The 27,781-nt window shown below is 35.7% G+C and overlaps 1 protein-coding gene and 1 long non-coding RNA gene across 4 annotated transcripts in view; one reads left to right on the top strand and one right to left on the bottom strand.

Annotated features, from left to right (window-relative positions):
* The window catches only part of LOC120523545 (T-cell receptor-associated transmembrane adapter 1), a 47,707-nt gene extending 36,461 nt beyond the window's left edge, over window positions 1–11,246 (bottom strand). The window contains exons 1-4 of one of the 3 annotated variants that reach the window (XM_039744948.1): window positions 11,166–11,246; window positions 9,150–9,353; window positions 3,569–3,664; window positions 2,034–2,070 (exon numbers count right to left, since the gene is read on the bottom strand). In XM_039744948.1, coding sequence (XP_039600882.1) covers window positions 2,034–2,070; window positions 3,569–3,664; window positions 9,150–9,153 — 137 coding nt within the window. In that variant the 5' untranslated portion in view covers window positions 9,154–9,353; window positions 11,166–11,246. The other 2 variants (XM_039744949.1, XM_039744947.1) reach the window with 2 other exon arrangements.
* Window positions 11,247–17,751: 6,505 nt separating this feature from the next.
* The window catches only part of LOC120523550, a 62,645-nt gene continuing 52,615 nt past the window's right edge, over window positions 17,752–27,781 (top strand). Inside the window, exon 1 of the long non-coding RNA XR_005632648.1 lies at window positions 17,752–17,847. This is a non-coding gene — a long non-coding RNA (uncharacterized LOC120523550). The remainder of the gene's footprint in view (window positions 17,848–27,781) is intronic.

The raw sequence follows: 27,781 nt of genomic DNA, 5'->3' as shown, positions 1-27,781 counted from the left end.
TGGAGTTTGCATGTTCTCCCCGTGTCTGTGTGGGTTTCCTCCGGGCGCTCCGGTTTCCTCCCACAATCCAAAGACATGCAGGTTAGGTGGATTGGCGATTCTAAATTGGCCCTAGTGTGTGCTTGGTGTGTGGGTGTGTTTGTGTGTGTCCTGCGGTGGGTTGGCACCCTGCCCGGGATTGGTTCCTGCCCTGTGTTGGCTGGGATTGGCTCCAGCAGACCCCCGTGACCCTATTCGGATTCAGCGGGTTAGAAAATGGATGGATGGATTAGCTAACTTTACAACAAGCTCTAATAACATTGATATGCACATCTGTTCTAACTCTGTGGACCACACACACTCTGTTGCTAAAGAAACACGGACTCTACAACTAAAAGTTGAAACATTTTAAATGTTGCTCTGGGTGCTCTGGTTTCCTCCCACAGTCCAAAGACCTGCAGGTTAGATGCATCGGCGATCCTACAATTGTGTGTGCATGCCGTGTGGTGGGCTGGCGCCCTGCCCGGGGTTTGTTTCCTGCCTTGTGCTCTGGGATTGGCTCCAGCCGACCCCCATGACCCTGTAGTTAGGATATAGCGGGTCGGATAATGATTGGATGGATAGTTGAAGGTCCAACAAATAAGTTTTGAAAAAATGTTATTTTTAATTTATGTAAAGTGATTGCTGCAGCAGTATAATTATGCATTTCAGCAAATGTTGGCTATGATTTTGAAATGTGTTTGGCTGATGATTATTTTAAAATAGGCTTAATTCAAAACAATGCACAGTGTATAGTATTGCCATTGTTTGGGGTCTACAAAAGCATGGCACATGATTCTGACACATGATCAGAGTCAGGAGCCAGCTGAAATAGAGTTTTGTAAACATTTGTCACTCGATTTAAGGTGTATTTAATTGTATGCAGTATGATTTGGAGTATTTTGTGATTTTTTCCATTTCATACCATTTTAGCTTTGTGTTTTTACTTATTTCAGATGCATCTACTCAGTTTCAATTTGTCCTTTCCTAATTTTAGCAAGCTGTCCAATTTTAGCTTTTGGTAGAGATTTATATCATTTTAACTGCTGAGCATACAAAAACAAAACCACATTGATGCATATGTAGATTACACACTTCGGCTGAAACAAAAAAGTACCAAGAGGTTCTAATGCCTTAAATGAAAATATAATGAAAATGGTGCTATGATTTAGAATTTTTAATACTTTTTAAAATGTAGGCAGCAAAGGGATTTATAAAGTTTAGTGTTTTTATTACACTGTTTACATTTCTGGCCTAAAAATGTGAACTTTTAAAGCGTATTTTTTTTAAGATATATTTAAAAATGCATCCATTATAAAATTTTGCACAAATCTGAGTGAAAAGGTACTTATGTAATGCTTAATTAGAAAACACTATTTAACAGACCTTTGCATATTGATGCTAATGAAGGAGGTACTTAAAGGAGTCATTGTTTTTGATATTTTATATTTCATTAATGAACAATTTTTCTCTTGTCTGTTCTGTTCCTTCCCACATAAGTATCATATGGAATTTCATTTTTTTTAGATTTAGAACTACTAGTCCATCCATTATTGACGCCAACTAATTCACCCTAGTATCTCAGACTCTATAGCTTATCTGGTATTATCAGATGCAATGCAGAAACCAAACTAGTACAGCAATGTACAGGGTACATTAACTCACATATAGCAGCTACACTCACTCATGTGATGCCACTTTAGATATGCTTCACCTCTGAAAACCAGGAGTATATAGAGACAACCCCAGCAGTTACAAGAATGACATGTAAAATCCACCCAGACATTACATAGGACTCCGGAGCTGTAAAGCAGCAGGGCTAACCACCATTACCATGTTCAGAACTGATTTTTTTATCTTACAATATTTAATTTACATATGTAAATAAATGTAAAAGATATGTGACCACAGTTTAATAAACAATTATTTTTTCATCAGTGCACTTCACAGACACTTGTTTGCTATTTGCTTTGTTGTTGTCGTTATCTTAAAAATAAATTCTTGTTCTCACTTACCTCATATGATAATCTTCATAATCGACTTTTTGTCTTTCTGTAATGTAAGACAAAATTAACTTAGTTGTTTTTTGAGTCTTACGGCATATAATACCTTACCTATATTTAGCAAAATGGGTTGCATTTCCAGTGCTTCATAAATGACTCACAATAAAAAAAGCAATTAATACTGTATTATTTATCCATCCATCCATTTTCTAACCCACTGAATCCGAATACAGGGTCACGGGGGTCTGCCGGAGCCAATCCCAGCCAACACAGGGCACAAGGCAGGAACCAATCCTGGGCAGGGTGCCAACCCACCGCAGGACACACACAAACACACCCACACACCAAGCACACACTAGGGCCAATTTAGAATCACCAATCCACCTATGCACTAATTATATTTGGCTTCTTGCAATTCTTTATCATTTTTTTATTATTATGATTTTATTGATTTTATTAAAAGCACACAACATTCCATATAAATAAATCAATTTTTACAAACATAAGATCGAAAACTAATTAACCCCCACCCCTGAAAAAGAGAGATAAGCCAGCAGAGTAAAACTTAAAGCTAGTAAAAATAAGTAAGTAGATGAATTAATAAGTGAATAAAGATAAACTATGGAGAAAAAAAGGAAAAAAAGGGAGAGAATCTGCTTCCTCAGTGCTTTAAAAGCTTATTCTAAAATGTTATGTATTAGATCCTGCCAGGTTTTGCAAAAGTTCAGCACAGATCCTCTAAGTGAGAATTAGATTTTTTCCAGTTTCAAATAGTATATAACATCAGTTACCCACTGACTTAGAATAGGAGAGTTAGGATTCTTCCAGATGAGCAGGGTAAGTCTATGTGCCAATAGTGAAATAAAGCAATTACAGTTTGTTTGTCCTTCTCCACTTTAAGCCCATCTGGAGGTACACCAAACACAGCTGTTAGTGGGTTAGGAAGGATTGTGACACCAAGGCTGTCTGATAGGCATTTAAACATTTTGGTCCAGAATGATGTTAATTTGGTGCAGGCCCAGAACATGCGGCCCAGTGAGGCTGGAACTTGATTGCAACATTCACAGGTTGGATCTTGCCCTGGAAACATTTTGGACAATTTTAAGTGAGACAGACGTGCTTGATTTTTAATTTTGAGTTGAATAATTGTATGCTTTGTGCATTGGAGCTCGAATGGATTCTCTGCATTGCTTCCTTCCACTACTTTCTGAAATATTGTGTGAGAGATCCTTTTCTCACTGTCCTCTTGGATCTTTGAAAGGGAGGGACCGTAAAATGGCTTTACTGTATGTATTACAGAAATGCTGTCTGAGTCCTCACGACTGATCAATATTTTTCCGGCATAGAGGTAAGTGGGATTTTTTTTTTGTTTCTTTTATAAACATTCATGAAATAAACTTTACAATGTTAAGATTGAAATATTACCTGAGACAAACACAAGAAATTGTTTGTTGCCAATACACACATGTATGTCCATCCTGCCTGTTTTGATTTATGTAATTCATTTTAAACTTGCATTTCTATGTATATTAATAAAGTTCTGTTACCTTTCCGTAATGTTATGTAAAGAAGAATGTTTATTCCAATTGATATCACAAGGGATATGACAGCAAGAGTGAGAATTACTGCAAGTGCCATACAACCTAAAAGGAAAAAGAAAGAGCTATTACATGTGTCATTTGATGTAAGGTGTTTCACTTTTATTCAGTATAATAAACAAAATTTTGATTTTTTTTAAAACATCAGATATGGTACTTAAGACCTGATGTGGTAAACTAAACTGCGTGTTTAAAGTTGAGCGAATTTCCACTAGAGCAGTTAACAGTGGCTTATTAATTCAGTCCCCATGTTGCTGACCATATTGAAATAAGGGAAATCTACCTCAATATCAAGGAGAATGAAGATGTTAGAGAATAAAAATCATGAAAACCTATTACCATAAATTACTAATAATTATTAATTGCAAACTGCTGTCTTTTGTTGTCAGTTTTCACTGCACATAAATTACCAAGCTAAAATCCCTTCATGGTGTCTTTTTCTATTGAGTAACTACTGAGACTTAGACAAACACCACAATGAAAACATAGCTGATATAAATTAAAACAAGAATTTAGACAGGTATGTCAATGAACGTGTAAACCTACAATTAAAAATTTATTGCAGAAAATAATGCCACTATATACCTATAGCTATTTGTCTGTTAACTTTTCATGTTATGGGTGTAATTGAAGGCAATGGCATGCTGCTATCCATTCTATCAGCAATCATGTAAAACTAGAATGAAATTTTGAATGGGGTTCATGCTTGGACACATTTACATACAAACTGAAAGAGTTCAGGTATACAAACGAATCTGATAATGTCTGTTTGGAGTGAAGGACTACATTGTAGCAGGAGCAGATCTACTATACAACTAATGAAGCTTAAGCTTCAGGTCCCCTAATCCTGGAGGGGCCTCAGAAGAGACTTTAGTCTACATTACTGAAAGATTTTATGTATTCTATGAGAAGAGGTTTTTTAAAAATAATACTATTAATAACAGTTTAATTCAACACAAAATAATAGTTAAAATTAAAATTTAGATGTTATAAGTATCAAAAAAAATTAAATTGATGGTGATCTTTTAAGGACAAAGCCCATTAAAGAAGATAACAGTGGTTGCCCAGACCCCCATAACAGTTCAAGCTTCAGGGAATCAAAACTCTGGGTCTGCCTCTTAGATGGTGTCGTCTTATCCACACTAACAGAGGAGGAACATACTCTTTCTAAGTCTCTCAGTGGCTGCTGGTTTTAATTTCAGATGCATTTTTTACTTTCTATTAGTATTACTGTATTTGGTATGCAATGTTGCTAATGGAGTATTCAGTGCTCCCTTGATTTTAATTGATATACTTTTGAAGATTCTGAAACTTAAATGATTTCTTTTTTTCTTAACTGTCAACCAAAAAAACAGCTGAGGGGTGCATTTCCTGGAAATGAGTACATCTTAGAGGTTATTAAGCAACATTACAAGGCAAGCTATTTTTTCATGCCAAAACCCCTCTTAATCCATGTGATTGAGTATAAAGTACTACTTTGGTAAATCCGCCCTGAACTCATCTATAAAAAAGAAATCAAAAACTGATTGAAAAATAATCAATTGATGATACTTTTATTATGGGATGACGTTGATAGTGAGATGAAATACATATGTGAAAATTAATATGAAGTAATTGCTTTTACATTTACGTATTTGGCTGACGCCTTTATCCAAGGTGATTTACAACATTGATAATACAATTGGTTAAGTTTCTTTTTGGTTTTCCAATTGAGGCACAGACAGGCCAAGTGACTTGTTTTTGGTCACACAGTGTCAGTTAGAGGATTCAAAGCCACATCCTCAGCGTTTGAAGCCCAAAGCCTTGACCAATACAGTACACCACACTAATTGATAATAATATAATAAACACTTCAGACAAATCATTTAAACAGGCACACATATTATTTCTAAGACAAATACAAAAGAAATGACGAACACACATGATTAAACAAAAGTGCATATTTTAAAAGAAGGGGTTGTTCTTTTTTTAGAAGATGATAGAGTGCTATTGAGAACCAAGAGATGTGGCAACTTTTCCAGGAGTAAAAGGAAACAGCAGTGGGATGAGATAGTTAAGAGAGGCAGCGTCAGCACATCATATCCCAACTGTGCCCTCTTTAAAATAAATAGATACCACAAAGGAACCTGAAGGAAATTTGTAAAATTCTCCAAACTCCGTCAGATGCATGATGTGTTTTTATTTCTCAAAAATATACTGAATATCTGAAGTGCAATGAATGGTATGCAAACAGATGAACAAAAAAATTATTATAATTGTGCTCATACTGTATACTGGCAGAAGTTGTGAAATATTGGCCATTGTTTGGAAAATATAAGTAATCAAGCAGAAAGTTTTCCTTTTAATTAGGGAGTATGTTCAGGCGAAGCAATTTACCATGAGATAATTGTGTGGGCCTGATCAAAAGTTTACATACCCTTGAATTTTGGGGCTGACAATATACATACAGAAGTTGATTAACACAGGTTCACATTAAGTGTAATTAAGGGATGGTGTCCAAACCTGTAACCTCTTTGATTGTAATCAGTGTCCATGTATAAATAGTCAATTTAAATTCATGCAGAGCTGCACTGACTTTGCTTGATACCGAGCCATGGGGAAAGCAAAAAAACTGTTGAGGGTCCTGTGAGAAAAGGTTGTTGAATTGAACAAAATCAGGAAAAGGATATAAAAAGCTATTCAGAGATCTGAAAATGCCTGTCAGTAGTGTTCAAACTATGATTAAAATTGGAAAGTTAGGGGTTCTGTTGTTGCCAGGCCATGGTCAGGTAGATCAACCAAGATTTCAGTCGCAACTGCCATGATAATTTATCGAGATGCCAAGGAAAACCTACAAGCCACTTCAGCTGAAATACAGGCTTCTCTGAAAACAAGTGGTGTTGCTGTTTCAAGATGCATAATAAGAAGGTACTAGAATGAAAATGGGCTGCATGGTCTAGTTGCAAAAAAAAAAAGGCCTTTACTGTGCCAACACCATTAAACGGCCCAATTACAAAATACCAAACAGCATCTAAACAAGCCTCAAAAATTCTAGAACAAAGTCCTTTGGAGAGATGAGACCAAAACTGAACTGTATGGTCACAACCATAAACACAATGCCCATAACAAAATGTACACCAACCCTAATGTGAAGTATGGAGGTGGATCTCTGATGTTTTAGGGGTGTGTGAGGTACAGTGGCATAAGTAACAATGAAAATTGATGGCAAGATGAAAGCGGAAAATATTGGAGGACAACTTGCTTTCATCAGTCCGGAAGCTGTGCATGGGATGCAGTTGGATGTTTCATCATGACAATGATCCAAAGCACAAGGCCAATTTAACCCTTCAGTGGCTGATGCAGAAAATACTTGAATGTACTGGAGTGGCTATCACAATCTCCTGACCTCAATATCATTGAGCCACTTTAGGGAGATCTCAAACATGCAGTTCATACAAGACAACCCAAGAATTTATGGGACCTGGAAGCTTTTTGACAAGAAGAATGGGTAGCTCTACCACCTGAGAAAAATCACGTTCCTCATCCACAAATGGGGAAATAAACTGTAATAAGAACTAGGGTATGCAACTTTTGAACAGGGACCATCTCATTATTTTACTCATTATTAGGGTTTGTTTAACGATTGTGCTTTTCTGTGATTCCTTATAGTTTAATTTGGATTGCATTAAAAGAAAATGAAATGTGTTTTTCCTGATCAGTCATCTTTTCTTTAAAGTATGGTAAAAACCATACAAATTCTGCCAGGGTATGCAAACTTATGAGCACAACTGTATAAAAAAAATAAATGCTAAGGATTATAAATAAATGCTAGTGATGATAGCCTACCTAAACTCTACTCTAAGATCAGGAATTTTGACATTTCCAACCTCCAACCCTTCTTCCATTTCTTCATTTAGCAGGTATACTTCTCCAACTGCTATATCCAGCAGCACTGCACATACTAGCATTACAGTGCAGAATATCTGATGCCTCCTGGCGACTTATGAATACAGTGGATGTGTATTTACCTGTATACCTATATTATGTTTCTTCATGTTGTATGTCCGCTGGTGTATTGAGGCCACCATCAGAAGGTTAGATGCAGATGTGCGCAAATCTCCTATTATCCAGTAGCCATTTACCACCAAGCCTGCCTTCTGACACACTGCCAAATTGGCCCAGATGAATGCACCGTGGGTGGTCCTATGCCTCTTTGCCACAGGTTCCATAAAAAAGTCCTTGGTTCATAGCTAAGAACATTTATGGCATGTGTAACTGGGCTCCAGGAGGCTGAGAATATGAATGGTTATCAGCTACACCCCAAAGATTTATGTAGCATGTGAAGGTTGGGATCTTTCTTTTGGCTCAGCGATCCAGACATGAATGCAATTCATATTCTTTTGAGCAGGTTTTGTTTATTACAGCCATTCTCTTCCTATGTGTACCAACCCCAAGTTCTTGTCCTTTCTTTCTCTTTTTAATTTTACCACGTTCCCTCCGGAACCAATTGCAATGTGGAAAATATCTCCTTTAAAATAAAGCTAGCAGCTACCTTAGAATACAAATTCTTCATAATTTTTTAAAACATTACATAATTATTACATACTAATATTATCAAATTACATAATTGTTAACAGTTAATGATTTAAATAAATTTGACAATTAACCTACATAATACGCATATAATCCATCTAATGCACTGTTACATTTCATCATGAGAATATATATCTATATATATACTAAACTTTATACTTGATTAAATTAAATATAAATATATACAGTATGTTTAGTATTGTACAATTCTAGAGAACTCTCAGTGTCTGTTGAGAAGTTTGGCATAAGCCTTAGAAAGTTTAAGAGTGAATCAAGGAGCTAGTAGATTATAAAGGCTTTAACATGTTTCTTTAATTAAAAAGGGATGAGAATGAGAAACACTCATAAATTAATTATCTATCTTAACATAAATTGTATGATGTTTTTGCATTTGCATATTGGTTTTAGGAAATATATCCCAATTCTTCTATGGCTATAATGGCTTCAGGATTTTGCTGCACCACCCTTCTTTCATGTTAACGATGCTTTTTACTTATATAAACTATGAGTGCACTCACTCAGACACATAATCTAAGGTGTTTCTGATATTATTTACTTTTTTTTTTTAAAAACATCATCTAAATTATTCTGTCTCAGAGCAGCTCAGTGCTTTTTGTTTACTGTTACCTTCTTAAGGGAAAAATAAGAAATTGTGTTTGTGTTTCAATCCTTAAACAGTGAGTAAATTGAAATGACACAGAGCAGTAAAAAGCTATTAAGTGTCGAGAATAAAAACATGCAGAAATCGCTGATGTAGTATCTATGACCACTTCTTTTCAACATTTAAAGAGCTCTGTAACCTATTGTAAACATTTCGACACATACACTTTTCTATGTAGATCTCTAGGTTACATCTATAAAACTGTGTTTACTACAGTACACACATTATTTATGGTTTATGATACATGAAAACAATAAACGATAAAGAAAAGACATACATTTGACAATGTGTGCTCACCCATGTTAAACTGATGTCTCTGATGACCAGGTAGATGATTCTTGGCCAGCTGCCCTAGGTTGGATGGATGTTGGCTGGTCTATTACTAATGATCATAGGGACCAAAATTTTTTCTGTGTAGTTGTTTGCAAACTGGAATTTTATTTTCCTCTCCTACGCTGTCAAAAGGTCTCTGCTTAAATGCATTACTTGCATGAGAAGAACCTATTAAAATAAATAAGTAAAATATATTAGTGTTTATATATATATATATATATATATATTTATATATATATATAGTATATATATATGCATACATATATTTATGTGTACATATATGTATAATTATATGCAACATTTATAATTTGTGTTTTTGTCATATATTGAGATATTATAAGTTAAATGTAAATTCCCAGTGGGCTGTGAAATTTTTTAAGTACGCTATATTAAAATAATACACCAGATTATGGTTTTAAATCAAAAACATTGCAAATAATAACTACATTTTAAGAGAACCTAAAATGTTTTTTCTGTCTTTTTAAATACTAACAATAGGTTTAATAACTTAAAATTCCAAGTAAACTCTGTAATCTGTTTTTCACAAAAAATAACATATTCAGTTTAAATATGTGTAGTTAGTTATATGTACATGTATATTTCATAATTATATATTGCTTTTAGTATAACCCTTTTGGAACAAAATCATCTTATTTCAGTAATGTGCAGAAATAAAAATTGAAAGCACCTTTGTAAAACCACAGTACAGGATCACGCTTCTCTGAAATTTATAGTCAATTGCTGTAGTTTAAATAGTATGGAAAAGTATTTCTAAAAGAACAAGTGGACAAAGGACATGCAATGTGTAAATACATACTTAAAATATTGCATTAAAATATTGGATTTAATACAGTTTGATTATTGATGACTGATCCTGTATCCAAGGCAGAGCTTAATAATAAGAATCAAATCCGAACTGGACACCTTTCAAGGCATAATTGTTGATTATGAAACCAAAGTAAAGCACATTTTTAACTTATCAGTTGTTAGCCAGTCATTAATGTTAATTAAATTATATTTTGCAAATCAGAGATTTTTGACTAGTTGATCCAGTAATCTGTGGAATGCAAGAAAACAAAAATATTGTTTTCAGTCTCCTTGCCACCTCCTTCCTGCTGAACAGTTGTATGGGTATATGCAGTACACTGATTTGAGGAAAATAAAGCAGAAAGTAACAGAGTCATTGTAATAGACCCTACATACTTTTTGCCAAATTAATATTATAAACCATACTTTGCAAAGCTTTATTTTACTATGTTGATCTCTTTATTATCTAAATCAAATACAGAAATAAAGACGTTGTTTGTACTCCCAACCTACAAAGCTACATAACACTTAAATGTAATTAAAATTTAAAATTGTATTGTATTAAGTTATAGTTTTGTGAATGTTCATTTTAAGAATTAAAATATTTTTTTGTAAAAACACGATAAGCAAACTATTAAATTTTGATGTACTCTATACAAAAGTGAAAATGATATTTATCTTTTGCTTTTCCGACATAAGAATGTACACATACTGTTTTAAACAGACTAAACCATCTTAGATTTAATATTTTCTGACAGTAATTTGTTTATTGAATGGTAAAACTAAGTATTTACATTATATAGTAATATGCAAATTGACAATAGTTTTCAGTACATAGTAAAGTGAGACGTCTCATACCTTAAACTGTTGAAAATGAAATTTTCTTTACAGCTGCTGTATGATGATCTAGCAGTGCATCAATTGACTTTATGAAATACGTTTTCTGCTATGAGGTGTTACACTATACAAGTAATTACATTCTATTCTGTTATGCATGTCCAGTTTTACAAAGAATTTCAAAATAGCTGAAATATGATATGCTGGCTGCCACAACCCAGAAAGAATTTCTCTGTACTATTCGTTATCAGCAGCAACTTAGAATCCACACCATTGAAAAGGTTTTCACCAGGTTCTTATTGTCTGCAAAGTTCTATTCCAGCTACTCCTGAATACCTGAAAATATTCTGTTCTATTTTTGTTTCTTCTCAGCCTTTTTCTGTTGCAAACAGGAAATGTGGTGAGAAGCCCAAGTCTGACTTTTCAGTCTTCTGTGCAAGGAAGTAATGAACTGCAACAAGCAGTTAGAAAAGTGTTTATTCTTAACCATTGCTGCAATCTATTTTAAAATAAATTTCTCATCAGTTTAAGCTATTTCTGTTTTAACCAAGTATAAAAGTTTGTGACTCTGAGCCAATAGCTACAGCAACATTTTGAGCAACCAAATACCAAATTTCCGTTTGTCAGAAAAAGACCACAAAATAAATGCTTTTATATACTTTATGACTATTGAAAGCCTCTTGTCATGTACCTTGTCCCTCTGTATTTTATATAAAAAAGGACTTTCAGTATTTACTCAGGCATAGTAACTGGGTCATCATGCTTGTTGTATTCAAATGTGATTCAATGACTGTACACAATATTTGTTTTTACAGTATATTAACAAGCCATATACATATTATATAAAGTAATTTGTCAAATGTGACCATATACATATTCGTATGCATTTATGACTACAGTTATAACCATTAACTTTTAGACCATTAAAAAAAATTGTTATTAAACAACTACTTTACAGGCAGACTTCAAATATATAAAGCACAGTTACCAATTTGTTAGTATTAAAATATATTTATATATCATTCATAACATCCATTTTGTATGTTATAAAAGACCACATAATTACAGTAATACATTATTCAAAAGTTATATTTAATAATTCTAAGCCATATATGTATCAACCATAGTAAATTGTAGTAGTTGAAGTTGTTTTTACCTTTTTGTTGAAGCTGTGGCAGTGGTCAAAACTACTGAGGTTTACCTGGTGAAAAACACAGTTTAAAGACCAACCCTTGAAAAAGAGTTTTACTTTTAAAATGTCCATTACAAGGCACACACAAACACACCCCAACCACACACTAGGGCCAATTTAGAATTGCAAATTCACCTGACCTTCAACCTGTTCAGAACTAAGCGGGTTAGAAGATGACTGACTGACTGATTTGGATGTGGGAGCTATATAACCTTTGCTAATAAGGAATATATCAATATGATAAGCAGTTTTTAATGGTTTCAGATCTTAATTCAAACTGACATAGTACTAAAGAAAAATAAATTTGCATAAAGATTGCAAAACATATGTCATGCCATGGTACTTGATTATATGTTGGATTTTTAAAATCATTTTATAAACAATAACATTTTCAGGTATTTTCTTCTGTTTTTAACCTTTTTAGACATACCATATAATGCCAACCATATCAAGTGCTGTTGGTTAAAGCAAATTTTAAGATAATAAATCAATAAAGTCTTTTGTCACAGTACATTGCATAGGCCCAAGATCAGTTCTGAGTTCTTTTGCAGTTCTTCTGCTGTGTCTGTAGATATTTGTGGCAGTGGGTGACAAAAAAATTATCTATGTGTTGCTTTTGCACAAAGTTTTCATTTTTCAAAAAATGTGTATGGTGTAATTTATATTATAATAATTTTATAGATCTGCTAAATTTCAGCCTTTGTCATTCTGTATTTATGGCAAAAAGTGGGTTGTAATACTAAACACTGCCTCATTCCTCAAGAAGATGGTGGCAATAGAAAATGTGCAAGTCCCATGTTAAAAGCAGTCTCAGGTCTTAGGTAGCATTAAACCGAGTTGTACAAAAGCAGCACAAAAACAATGGGTTTATTTTTAATTTGAAAGATATGTAGCTGTACAAGATAAAATTGTGATGTTTACCCTTACAAAACATAGTTTTCTGCATCCAATTATTTTAGCCCCAGGTTATAGAATGTTTGGGCATATACCAGCAGCACAAGGCACAAAGCAGAAACCTAGATGGAACAGCAGTTAGTTAAGAAGGGTACTCATCATCACTAGCGGACTCTTGATTACAAGTCAGCAAATCTTACCGCTACACCACGGAAGCTGTTGTATCGTTCTTGAACCTGTGAAAGTGTTTATTTGATCTTTGGACTTCAGGCTTCACACATTCGATAGTTTATGCCTACATTTTCTAACATTTCTTACTAAAATATGAAAAAGTTTCTGTTTTAACAATGTGTTCACACAGATTACTGTAGAAACGGAACACACATGAAATGCATGTGTTCCAAATAACAATCTATTATTTCCACTCTAAAACTCCAACAGTTCACTCACTCCCAGATAATCAAACAAGGCATGAGCTGGGAGAAGTTAGTGAACATTCTGTGACGGTGGGGGATGGAATAGCCAGCTGCCTTCTGCTTGTCTTAATCGGCATTTACAGGACAAAGACGCTGATGGAGAGGTGCAAATGGAATTAAGGTGGGCCGGATTTACACGTTTTCTCGTAGGCTATGGTAATTCTAGTGTTATCTGCTCATACTAATAAGATCAGTCACCCTGTACATTTTATGTAAACCACAGTGCTGGGTTATTTATAACCCCAATTTCCAAAAAGTTGGGGTCCTGTGTAAAATGTAAATAAAAACAGAAGGTAATGATTTGTAAACCTCATAAACTCATATTTTATTCATAATAGAACATTGGAAACATATCAGATGTTGAAAGTGAGATATTTTACAATATCATGAAGAATATCAGCTCATTTTGAATTTGATGGCAACAGAATGTCTTAAAAAAGTTGGGACATAATCAACAAAAAGGCTGTAAAGGTAAGTGATACTAAAAAGAAACAGCTGGAGGAACATTTTGCAACTCTTTAGGTGAAATGGCAACTGAGTAGAAAAAATAGCATCTTAGAGAGGCAGTGTCTCTCAGAAGTAAAGATGGGCAGAGGTTCACCACTCTGCAAAAACACTTTTGTTTCAAACTGTGGAACATTTTCAGAATAATGTTCCTTAGTGTAAAATTACAAAGACTTACAAATATCTCATCCCCTACAGTACACAATTTCATCACAAGATTCTGAGAATCTGAAGAAAGCTCTGTGCACAAGGGATGAGGCCAATCTTCAGATCCTCAGGCGGCACTACATTATAAACAGACCTGATTCTGTCATGGAAGTCACTGTATAGGCTCAGGAACACTTCCAGAAATCATAGTCTGTGAACACAGTTCACCATGCCACCTACAAATGCAGGTTAAAGCTCTATCATGCAAAGCAGAACCCAAATGCGAACATAATCCAGGAACACCACCATCTTCCCTGGGTCAAAGCTCATTTAAATGGATTGAGGCAAAGTGGAAAACTGTTCTGTGGTCAGACAAATTGAAATTTAAAATTCTTTTAGGAAACATGGACACAACGTCATCTGGCTTGTTATCAGTGCTCAGTTCAAAAGCATGAATCTCTTATGTTATGGGGGTACATTAGTGACTATGGAATTAGCAGCTAGAATTCTGTATCAGACAAGAATGGCATAACATTCCCCTCCCATAAGTCCAGCAACTGGTCTCCTCAGTTCCCAGACATTTACAGACTTGTTAAAAGAAGAATGGATGATACCCAGTGGTAAACATGGCTCTGTCTCAACTTTTCTGAGACGTGTTGCTGTCATCAAATTCCAAATGACCTAATTCTTTTCTTAAAATTGTTCTCAGTTTAAACATTTGATACAGTTTCTGTGTTTTGTTGTGAATGCAATATGGGTTTATGAGATTTGCAAATCATTGTATTCTGTTTTTATTTACAGTTTACACAGCATCTCAACTTTTTTGGAATTGGGGTTATAAAATGTGTCTCTAAATGTGTGTTCAAAGCTGTGGATATGTGCATTTTTAAGGGGTGGGGGAGTGGCCTCAATTTGCATGGACACCAGAAAAGGGAGATATTAAATTACATAACCTCACTATGAATGCTTTATTTTTCTCAGCTGCAAAGAATTATCAACTTCAGTCGAAGCTACCTAAAATAATATTTAGCTGTCTTTATTAATCACAACCATCAATGGAAGGGCAAGAAGTTTGCAGCCCTGAGGGAGAGAAGAAACTTTCTAAATAAAAAAAGTACAATCTAAGATTTTTGTTAAAGTGGATTCAGAGCTCTGGCCACCCCAAAATAAATTATTTTTGTACACACCATCATTATGTACACACTGCATTGTGTTTTTTAAGTTAATTATTTGATTATATGAATTGGTCTATGCTTGTACACTGAGTCAACTTGAGTAATGGTATTGCCAAATAAATCACCAGGTATCTGGGAAATGCATGGTAGCAACAAATCAACATCTTCACATAGTTGGCATACTTAATGCTCTCTTGGAAGAGTATTGTGTCCTTATGGTAACTGTAAGTGAGATGTGCCCCTGTACTTGAAAGAAAAAAAATCAGTCTTCAACATCTAAGTTAATTTGATAAAATGTTGGGAACCCCCACACATCTTGCCGTTCATGCCATTCATGCCTACATTTTCAGCTATCCAATTACCTACATAAAATGTAATTTGGAAGAATTACCCCTCAATATGTTAAAGTCACCTTCCACACAGAAAGAGACATTCTTGGCCATTTGGATTCACAAAAGCTTCTAATTTCAAATCTTTTCAATATTTATCTGTTCTTAATCTCACAACGCAAGATTGGTTAGTTCTCAGCCACTTCATATTGGACACAATCCATGTTTGGTTGAACTCCATAAATGGAGGAGCCGCTGAGTGTGTTTATGAAGAGGTGCAGATAACAGAGTACATCACCGAAGCCTGCTTTCTTTTGAGACTATCACATGGTATAAAGAGTCAGCAAAGAATCTGATGCAAGGCTTAAGCTTTGCAATAATTAAATAAGTAAGAGAAACTGTCACAGGTTGAAAACTAATCTTATGTTAAAGCATCAAATTTTTTGCCTCATTCTGAAAAGAGTGACCATGCACTGATGTGAAAATGGAAAGTGTTCTCATAATGACAGAAGTTTAGTGTAGAATATCTGTACATTCTAAATGCTTTTACACTGCACTTGATCAACACATGGTTTCTTCATCTTGCAAAAGCAATAAAGTAAAAACATATAGGTGTTTAGCTTTTCTTGGGCTTGTTTAGTATTCAAAAAGAGAAGGTTTGGACCAAACAAAGCAGTATTGATTTTAAATTATTAAGGAAAAATTAACTGAATTTGTTCCTGCACAAACAAACAAAGTAATATCCAAACCAGTACATTTGGGATGAGCTCTAGTATACACAATATGTTTTCAGATTATGCTTTTTACTTATGCAAGGTCTCAGATATCAAAGAGGCTGGATGGAACCGGGGCAATGTTAGCAGCTTCAAACACAGAGGCCAATAGTTCATGAAATATGTACCTTTTTCTTTTTTTCATGATCTGAAAAGGATATTGGATTGTTCTGGAGAAAGTCCAAGAAATATCCACTTACTTAATATAACATATAATAGAAGCATTTTAATTTACAAAAGAAACTTTGTGTGAGTCGTTCTTCAAAATGGAACTTCTTCCAAAAGAACACATTAGCTACTTACGGAAAATTTTACTTTGATATTTAAAAACATTATGCCACATATACAGTTTTCAATGTATAGTTTTCATCCATTTTCTTAATATATGGTTAACAGTAGTAATTTACATCTTTCCATTCATTCCAGTATGCTCAGTCCATTTCAATATTGGTGGGAGCAAAGTCTATTTCAGAAGCACTGGGCACAACACAAAACCCTGTGCTGGATAGCATTCAAAGTGTTAACCTGGGAATGCAGATTGACCAGTCATGTCAATATCCTTAGAATGTACTGAGGTTTTACATTCTCTTTAATGAGTCTAAACCTCATCAATACGGTGTTTTCCTGTCTTCTATCGCTTTTTAAAATCGTCCATGTTTGTATTTGACTAGTGTCTGTGTTATATTATAACATTAATAGCTGTAACTTGAACTCCTTGTGGAAAACACCGTATAGAAATAAGCTACTAAATATCCAACAGTCTGACATAATCCAGTAAAAACAATTAAATATTTTTTTATAGTGTAATTTATCATTTTTTTAGGATACACACATTTACCTAATTAACATATTATCCAAATAAGATCAATGATTAGGAATTTAACATATATACTGCATAATGTAAATTATGTCAAATTTGTATGCATCACTTGGAGTTTCATTTTATCGAATTAAGAAGTGCCACATTTCATTTTTTTCAACACCTGTAAGTATAATAGAAAATAGCTGCTTTACTTTATTATTTGTTGTGGGCTAGTGGCTAACTTGGCTGGAAACCACAGAGTTTACTGGTTTAATTCCTACCACTGACCAATTGTGAGGCCCTTGGTGAGTTATGTATTCTGCTACCCCACCAAATGTAGCAAAATGAACAAACTCTATTTTGTGGCGAAAAAGTAAAGAGTTACATGTAACCTTAATTGTTGTATAGCAATGTTGCAATACAGGACACAATAACATCAGATTGTTATCACGAGTCATTTTGGTTTAACTGCCGCTAATCTGTACAATCAATGTTGGGCATACAGAAACTTTCATTTATGTGTGCATTTACTTGAAACATTTCATACATTCCAATGTGAATAAGAATTGGTCTAAAAATAACTCAGTTACATCTGTGCTTTTCTTGATATTTTACAGAAAACCCTGCAGTTTTTAGAAATACAAAGAAATTTGTTTATTACATCTGGATTAATATGCAGTTTATAATGAGACAGAAGACCAAATGACAGCACAGCATTTTTATAAAGTAAGTGGCACAATGAAAATTTTTACGTATATTGCTTTGCTAAAATTTGTTTAATTTATTCAGTTGTTGGCAATTTGTAGAGCTCCAGTTCTTGCGGTAGTTAAAAATGTCCAGGATACCAAACTTTATTTTGAACTTTTTGAACTGACAGATATATAAATAATATAAAATTCCCATGTAAAATAAAACAGCATACAATTAACATATCAGGGGACCATTTCTTGTAAAATATATATATATATAAGTTTTAAAATTTAAAACTGGACCGATAAACAAATTTATCTTACAACAAAAGAAGAGTTATTATTTGAAAGATAGATGTTCAAAAAGTGTCTACAAGATTTCATTCTTCATCCTGTTTCTCACCAATACATGCACATTGATATGCAATTTATAATGAGGCAGAAGAATAAAGGACAGCACAGTATTTTTATAAAGTAAATGGCACTTTGCAATATGGTGCAAACAATGTTTTACAATGAAAAAATTGACTTACATTGCTTTGCTAAAATTTGCTTAATTTATTCAGCTTTTGACAGTACTTCTTCCGGCACTTTAATAAGCAGTAATCTGCCATACTTGTCTTTTTGCAGTTTTGAAAATGGTGTACTTTAATAGCATTTCAAGGTAATAAGCAGTAGTAAAATGATCTAATCTTTAAAATTGTCAAAAAATTAGGAAATAATTGAGATATTATAATAGCCATTTTCTATTACTTTTATTGATAGTTGTACTATATTTATAGCTTTATCATTATTGCTAATAGCTTTATCACAATTGCTAATCCCACGAATACAGTTAATATTACCCTTATACCTTCATTATTCTTGCTGTTGCATTTTAGTATAATTTTTATTATATTAACAAAAGTTTTGAATTTTTTAGGGTTTTAACAAATATATCAGTCAGAGTATAATATTAAAAGGGAGATAGAAACTAAGACGTTAAATACAAATGTGAATGGGTAGTCTATATTTCTAATTTCTATAAGTGTAATGGAATATTTATTAGAAACTTTTGGAGTAGGATTTGTTCTGCTATAGATTTTGTATTTGTCTAGGTATCATGTTAGAGGCCTCAACTGCTCTGAATATGTGCTGCATCTGGGAAGGTGTGATGGAGGATTGATAAGTTTATAAATATTAAGTAACTAGTACTTTCTTCTAAATCTAGGGGTTTATTTATATTGTACCAAGGCTATTCTCTAATAGAAAATATGGCACTTGGAATGCAAGGTCAGATGACACATTGTGCCCACTGAACCCAATTACCAAATTATTGTATAATTTTTTCCCCGTCATTTTAAAGTAAAACATTACAACAGAATATAACTGAATCAAAGAACTACATTTAAAACAGCAAAAATGTGTGTTAAAAATTTATCAAAAAAATCAACATTCAGACCCCATTATAAAAGAAAAAAAAATAGAGAAATCAGTCTCGAGAGCCACATCTAAGATAGTTCTTTATTTTTGACAAAACAGCAAGTAGAATAAGAAAATTAAACAGAGGCCTAGCATGCTTACTGCAGAATTACATCAATGCATCCTTGCCACCTTTTGAAAAACAATTGAACAAATCCTCTTAAAGAGAATTAGATTTTTCTAATTTGAGATAATATACTTTATCACTTTCAATCAAGTTATAGGAGGTGGACTAGAAATCTTCCATTTGTGCAAAATACGTCTATGCTTTTAAGTGTGGTATAGAATATTAAAACTTAATTTAAACTCATCTGGTAGTACTCCAGATACGTGGGAGATATGTGATCAATGAAAAATGTTTACCTGAATTATGGAGTGCTAGTTGGAAATAGAATTTATTCCTTAAACAGCAATCTATTCCTTCACAGAAATTTTATTTGAGAGATACCTTTCCAATTATTTCCTAAGATTATTAAAGGGTAAATTCTTTTAATTATTTTAAAATGTTCTAGAGATGGTGTCTAAATTTCACCCAGACCAGCGAATATCAGTTTATGAATAAATATGAGTGAGAGGTGTAGGGTATTGGATAGGTTGCTTTTAACAAGGGTTTTAATTTGTACATAAGAAAAACATGCATAGCTGGAAGATTAAATTTGAAGCTTAAATTTTCAAAAGATGTAACTACAGTATCAGTATAGAGATCTCTAAATGGCACAATCCTGAGCATTTTCTGTAGGATGAATACTGCATAGGTTAGAGAAGCTTGAAAAGAATGATTGCAGGAGCAACAGACAAGACCTTCTTTGCCTTAAAATGTTTCCTGCATTTGGTTGCATACCTTTAATAAGAGATAGAGGACTGGGTTGCTGTAAAATTGATGATAATTAAAGTAGAATACACAAAGAAAATTTGGAATAGGATTTCTTTTCCACTGCAAATTTGTATAGATTTTTTTACACCATGCTTTCCTATTTGTTTGCATAAGCACAGTCCTTCACCAGCAATAATTTAATATTAGCTCAGACCAGGCACTTAAAAGTTTCTCTCGCACTTTTGCTGAGTTTGTGCCAAACATTATTCTATCCCTGACCATCTCATCTTCGTTTGCATAAGCACAGTCCTTCACCAGCAATTTTAACTCCGTTAGTATCTCACGAATATCATATTCGTCTTAGGCATGACAAACACCAGCAGCAGCGTGCCTATGAACTTAATTTAAAGTTAAGCTTTACAACTTGCTTTCCTATTCGTTTGCATAAGCACAGTCGTTCACCAGCAATTTTAACTCCGTTACAGCAATTTTAACTCCATTACAAAGTGATCAAAAGTCTCATTTATACCCTGCGTCTTCTCATTAAACTTGTACATCGCAAATATCGTATTCATCGTAGGCATGACAAACGCCAGTGGCAGTGTGTCTATAAACTTAATCTAAATTTACGGTTTCCACCGCGCTTTGTTTCCGCAGTAGCTGCACTTATAAATATGCTTGTATGCGTCACTCGTTTCATATTCTTTTGCTGCCTTCTCAATTGTGTAATGCGTTATTTGTTCAGCGTTCTTTGGAGCTCTTGCTTGTTCTCTGCGTACTGTGTTCAGTCAGTTCACGTGAGCCGCTCGGAGTACATGCATCGAAGGTATCTTGCGATGTCCACGGCTTTATTTATTGTTAGCTAAGACTCGACACTTAAAAGTTTCTCTCGCACATTCGCTGAGTTTGTGCCAAACACTAGTCTATCCCTGAACATCTCATCTTCGTTTGCATGGGCACAGTCCTTCACCCGCAAATATTTAGCGGCAAAGTGTCTATTGGATTGCTGCTGACAGACGGCCTTATATGGGCAGGCACTCAATTACGTGGGAGGCGTGATGATGAGGGACGCAACTCTGCCTCACAGAGCGACTGAGCTGCAGGCTATGGTCGCATATATGTATGTAAGTAGGTTCCAGTTATGACCGTTACGCATAGAATTTCGAAATGAAACCTGCCTAACTTTTGGAAGTAAGCTGTAAGGAATGAGCCTGCCAAATTTCAGCCTTCTACCTACACGGGAAGTTGGAGAATTAGTGATGAGTGAATGAGTCAGTCAGTCAGTCAGTGAGGGCTTTGCCTTTTATTAGTATATGTATATATATATATATATACTAGGGGGCTCTGCCCCCTGCTTGCTTCGCTCGTCAACCCCCAGGCGGGCACAACACGCTAGCAACTTCAAGGATCTGCCGCTCGCATATGGGGATTTGGATGTACAATTTAAACAGATTGTTATTTTCATGGGAATTGTTACATATGCATAACAGAACTAACTATTTTACATTACAGTGAATAATTAACTATAGTAAAAAACAGTAAAATGTAATAAATTGAAAGAAAATTATGTTTCATGTTGCCTTAGAGGTATTCATTGCGTTATATTTGAAATTAACACGCAGATACTTTTTAAACTTACACTTTTACTGTAAAACTTCAATAAAAAAAATTTTTTGTCAACATCACATTGAATTTTGATTTTGTGTTTGGACTTATATTGTGACAACGCAACGTATAACTGCCCATGAGTGAATATTGTTTCTTTCTCTCTAATAAATAAAACAAATTTTTGGAATGTTTGTCCCTGTACTTTGTTAATTGTCATATCAAAAGCTATTCTAGCAGGAATCTGTAAACATTTTAATATGAATGGCATATCAAGATCTCCTTTTTTGTCTAATGTATCCACGGAAAATGTACTACTTTACCTTTCTAGTCACCTGTTAAAATTTTACATGTCAGAATTGTTCGACCAATTTTGAATACAACTAATCTTGTCCTATTGCATAGCCCATCACTCAGATATAAATTACGCAATAACATTATGATGCATCCTTCTTTCAACAGTAATCCGGCCTGTGGAAGACTGGATGGTGTTAATAGTTGTAGATATTATACAGGATATTGCAAGTTGATGTTTTTCATCTTCCACAACATCACCACCAACTGTTTGAGCATAGGCTATTGATACGCATTTAACCAATTTGCTGTGTAACCGATCAACAATTTTCACGTTACAGTAATTCATCGTTTCTCAGTGCTAGGATTACCCGTGTACTCATTTCTTCCATTCATAACCCTTTAGGATGAAATTCTTCAATAAGATTTGCACATAATAAGTCTTCTGTGATTGGGAACTTAAAGCGAGGAAAATGTAAAAATTTATAAGAGCGTAGAAACTGTGTCTGACAAAAGCATTCACACGAATGAGAGGTGAGAGTACTGTGGTTAAAAATGGTTGAGAGGAGGGAGGGACTTGAAAAAAATCTCTTGGCAAACGTGTTGTCTCAAGATTTTCATTTAGAATACACATATACACACAGTGCATGTAGTAGTAGGAGTACTAGTAGCGGCAGTTGTGAAAAGAGAACAGATTACTGTTAAATTCTCAGTGGAATGCACAAAAACATACATGTATTATGATGACTGAAATTTATTTTCTCCTTTATTTCCCTTTGTTTGACAACACTGGTGGAACACTTAAATTTTGTCTTAAACTGCAAAATTGATAGATAGATAGATAGATAGATAGATAGATAGATAGATAGATAGATAGATAGATAGATAGATAGATAGATAGATAGATAGATAGATAGATAGATACTTTCCCAAGGGGAAATTCACATAATCCGGCAGCAGTATACTGATACAAAAAACAATATTAAATTAAATTGTAATAAAAATGCATGTAAAAGCAGACAATACCTTTCAGTAATGTTAGCATTTACTCCCCGGATGGAATTGAAGAGTCGCATAGTGTGGGGGAGGAACGATCTCCTCACTCTGTCAGTGGAGCAAGACAGTGACAAAAGTCTGTCACTGAAGCTACTCCTCTGCCTGGAGATGACACTGTTCAGTGGATGCAGTGGATTCTTCATGATTGACAGGAGTTTGCTTAATGCCCGTCGCTCTGCCACAGATGTTAAACTGTCCAACTTTACTCCTACAATAGAGCCTGCCTTCTTAACAAGTTTGTCCAGGCATGAGGCATCTTTCATCTTTATGCTGCCTCCCCAGCACACCACCGCGTAGAAGAGGGCACTTGCAACAACCGTCTGGTAGAACATCTGCAGCATCTTATTGCAGATGTTGAAGGATGCCAACCTTCTAAGAAAGTATAGTCTGCTGTGACCTTTCTTACATAGAGCATCAGTATTGGCAGTCCAGTCCAATTTGTTATCTAGCTGCACTTCCAGATATTTATAGGTCTGCACCCTCTGCACACAGTCACCTCTGATGATCACAGGGTCCATGAGGGGCCTGGGCCTCCTAAAATCCACCACCAGCTCCTTGGTCTTGCTGGTGTTAAGGTGTAAGTGGTTTGAGTCGCACCATTTAACAAAGTCTTTGATTAGCTTCCTGTACTCCTCCTCCTGCCCACTCCTGATGCAGCCCACAATAGCAGTGTCATCAGCTAACTTTTGCACGTGGCAGGACTCGAGTCATATTGGAAGTCTGATGTATATAGATTGAACAGGACCGGAGAAAGTACAGTCCCCTGCGGCGCCCCTGTATTGCTGCACACAATGTCAGACCTGCAGTTCCCAAGACGCACATATTGAGGTCTGTCTGTAAGATAGTCCACAATCCATGCCACCAGGTGTGAGTCTACTCCCATCTCAGTCAGCTTGTCTCTAAGGAGCAGAGGTTGGATGGTGTTGAAGGCGCTAGAGAAGTCCAAAACATAATTCTTACAGCACCACTGCCTCTGTCCAGGTGGGAGAGGGATCGTGTAGCATATAGATGATGGCATCCTCCGCTCCCACCTTCTCCTGGTATGCAAACTGCAGAGGGTCGAGGGCGGCGGACCTGTGGCCTCAGGTGGTGAAGCAGCAGCCGCTCCATGGTCTTCATCAGATGTGACGTCAGAGCAACAGGCCGAAGTCATTCAGCTCACTAGGACGTGATACCTTTGGGACTGGGTGATACAAGATGTTTTCCAAAGCCTTGGGACTCTCCCTGTTCCAGGCTCAGGTTGAAGATGCGCTGTAGAGGACTCCCCAGTTCCAAAGCACAGGCCTTCAGCAATCGTGGCGATACACCATCTGGACCCGCTGCTTTGCTGGCACAAAGTCTTTCAGCTCTCTGCTCATGGGCTGCTGTAATTGTGGGTGGGGATGTCTCACCTATGCTGGTATCAGCAGAAGGATGGTTGGAGGATGCAGTACTCCGAGGTGAGAGTGGGTTAGGTGATCAAACCTATTAAAGAAGTTGTTCATTTGGTTTGCTCTCTCCACATCTGTCTCGATGGTGGCACCCCGCTTCGAGCTGCAGCCAGTGATAATCTTCATCCCATCCCACACTTCCTTCATGCTGTTGTTCTGCAACTTCTGCTCCAGCTTTCTCCTGTACTGCTCTTTCACCGCCCTGAGCTGGACTCGGAGTTCCTTCTGCACGCACTTGAGCTCATGCTGATCACCACCTTTAAAAGCCCTTTTCTTCTGGTTCAAAAGGCCCTTGATGTCACTTGTAATCCATGGCTTGTTGTTAGCATAGCAGCACTGTTCTTACTGGAACTACAATGTCCATACAGAAGTTGATGTAATCAGTTGTGCATTCAACAGCGTCTTCAATGTTCTCACTATGTGACCCAAGCAATATATCCCAGTCTGTAGTTCCAAAGCAGTCTCTCAGAGCCTGCTCTGCCTCACGCCTGAGCGTGTGGTTGCAGGTAGCGCCCTCATTCTTGATTTATAGTGAGGCCTAAGCAGAACCAGGTTATGATCTGCTTTCCCAAGCGCAGGCAGCGGGGTGGCGCTGTAACGTTTGCATACAGTAGGTCGATAGTCCTATTTCCCCGGGTGTTACAATCCACATACTGGAAGAAGGCAGGTAATGTTTTGTCCAGCGTCACATGGTTAAAGTCTCCAGAGATTAGCACAAGTGCCTCAGGGTGCTGTGTTTGTAACTTAGCAACTGTGGAATGGATGATGTCACTCGCTGTCTCCGCGTTCGCTTGAGGGGGGATGTAAACAATAACAACAATCACGTGTCCAAACTCTCTGGGCAAGTAATAGGTACGCAGACTTACGGCCAACAATTCGATGTCACTGCAGCAAGTGGAGATTTTAACGTTTACATGTCCTGAGTTGCACCACTTTGTATTGACATAGAGAGCGAGTCCTCCTCCTTTCTTCTTTCCGCAGGTACTTGCGTCTCTGTCCGCTCTAACTGTGCTAAACCCGGGTAGCTCCACGTTAGCATCTGGGATGGTAGTTGTTAGCCACGTTTCACTAAAACACAGCAAGCTGCATTCTCTGTAGGTTCTGACATTTTTCACCAGCACAGCCAGTTTGTCGATCTTATTTGGTAGTGAGTTCACATTTCCCAGGATCACAGAAGGCACCGATGGTTTATAACGGCATTTTCTCTCAAATTGCCTGGCTTTTATCTTATCTTTTACCTTTGCGCCAGCTCGGCTGCCCCGATATCGTTTTCTTACCTCGTCAGGTAAATAAGGAACCACACCGGCATTAGCATTTCTTCTCAGTGCTTTAAGTTGACTACTTGAATAGGCGAGTCTCTGAGTGTAAAAATCCATGTCAAGTAGTAAAATTAGTAAAAAGTGTCCAGGGAGCGATTCTACATAAATGAAAGAGGTAGAAGTGATCAGTGAATTGAGAAAAGGAAAAAGGTAAAAAGATAAAGTCATACACGGCGCTGCTGGAAAGGCTGCCACTCGGATGCGGCGCCGGAAATATAATTGTTTAATTCTCCTCAGCCTCAAATTTATTATTTAGGTTTGCCTCAGGATTTTGTTTCTTTAAAATCGTAATTGATTTGTGGCATCTATAATAAAGACAGTATTTCTTTTACTTTTCAGTGCATCACAGCTACTTGAAAAATTGACTATTTATTGAAATGGCTTGCTATGATTATTTAAATTATGCAACTGTACTGGTATATAGTAATTTCTGATCACTAATGGAGTTCATAATATTCTCATTTAACTTGAGAGGTCACTAGCAATTCCATCCACTCTTCAAAATAGACAACTTTATTCATTTTTAATGTATTACTATCACACATGTATGTTGTATGTATATATGTTCATATATGACACGCTACACAATGCAAAAAAGGTCCAACATACACAAAATATAAATTTTGAGCATTATCCTCAGAGAAAAAACAATGTCTACATTTGTATATACGGTGTCCTCCATAATGTTTGAGACAAAGACACATTTTTTCCTGACTTACCTCTCTACTCCACAGTTTAAAATGACAAATTAAACAATTCAGACGTGATTAAAGTGCAAATTACAGACTTTCATTTAAGGGTATTTGCATACATTTTTGTGACACTGTGTAGAAATGACATCAGTTTTTCTACATTTTAGGGCACCATAATGTATGGGACATAGCAATGGTAGGTATATTAAAGCAATCATATTTAGAACTTTGTTGCATATCTCTTGCATGCAATGAAGTCATCGATTCATAAACATCACCAGGTGCTGAGTATCTTTTCTGGTGATGCTCTACCAAGCCTCTATTTCAGACATCCTAAGCTCAACCTTGTTTTGGGGACTTGGCACTATTGGATTTAAGGTGGGTGACTGGTTTGGCCATTCAAGAATTTTCCATTTTGTAGCTTTGAAAACCACCTGTGTTGCCTTAGCAGTACGTTTAGCATCATTATTCTTCTTGTAGGATGAAGTACCATCCAATGAGTTTGGAGGCTGTTACTGGAACCTGAGCAGATAGGATGTTTCTATACACCTCAAAATTCATTTGCTACTGCCATCAGCAGTTTCATCATCAATGAAGATAAATGTGCCAGTACCCGTAGCAGCCATAACACCCCCATCACCATGTTTAACAAATGAGGTGATATGTTTTGGATCTTGAGCAGTTCATTTTTGTTTCCACACAGCAGTTAAAATCTCACAAAGCTGGTCAGTCTGCGATAGGTTTCTCATTTGCATTGTTCGAAATCAGTTTGCTCCAGAGTAATACTGTATGTAAAGTTTGAATTGAAAGTTGATAGGCGGACAATTTCATTTATAATATTCAATAAATATTTCTCAGTGACTTTGATATGAAAATATGCTCTCAAATCATAGACAAGCACAGGCTGACATGCATTTATTGAAAAACAAAATACCCTTTTATGCAATTAGTCGATAGGTAGTTTGTTTGTCCCCATAGGGAATTATTTTACAGAAGCTACTAAAAAATAAAAATAACACATACAGTGGTGTGAAAAACTATTTGCCCCCTTCCTGATTTCTTATTCTTTTGCATGTTTGTCACACAAAATGTTTCTGATCATCAAACACATTTAACCATTAGTCAAATATAACACAAGTAAACACAAAATGCAGTTTTTAAATGATGGTTTTTATTATTTAGGGAGAAAAAAATCCAAACCTACATGGCCCTGTGTGAAAACGTAATTGCCCCCTGAACCTAATAACTGGTTGGGCCACCCTTAGCAGCAATAACTGCAATCAAGCGTTTGCGATAACTT

The sequence above is a fragment of the Polypterus senegalus genome, chromosome 2 (assembly GCF_016835505.1).
Source record: "Polypterus senegalus isolate Bchr_013 chromosome 2, ASM1683550v1, whole genome shotgun sequence".
In the NCBI taxonomy this organism is placed as follows: Eukaryota; Metazoa; Chordata; class Cladistia; order Polypteriformes; family Polypteridae; genus Polypterus; species Polypterus senegalus.
This window is presented reverse-complemented; position numbering and strand designations above follow the sequence as displayed.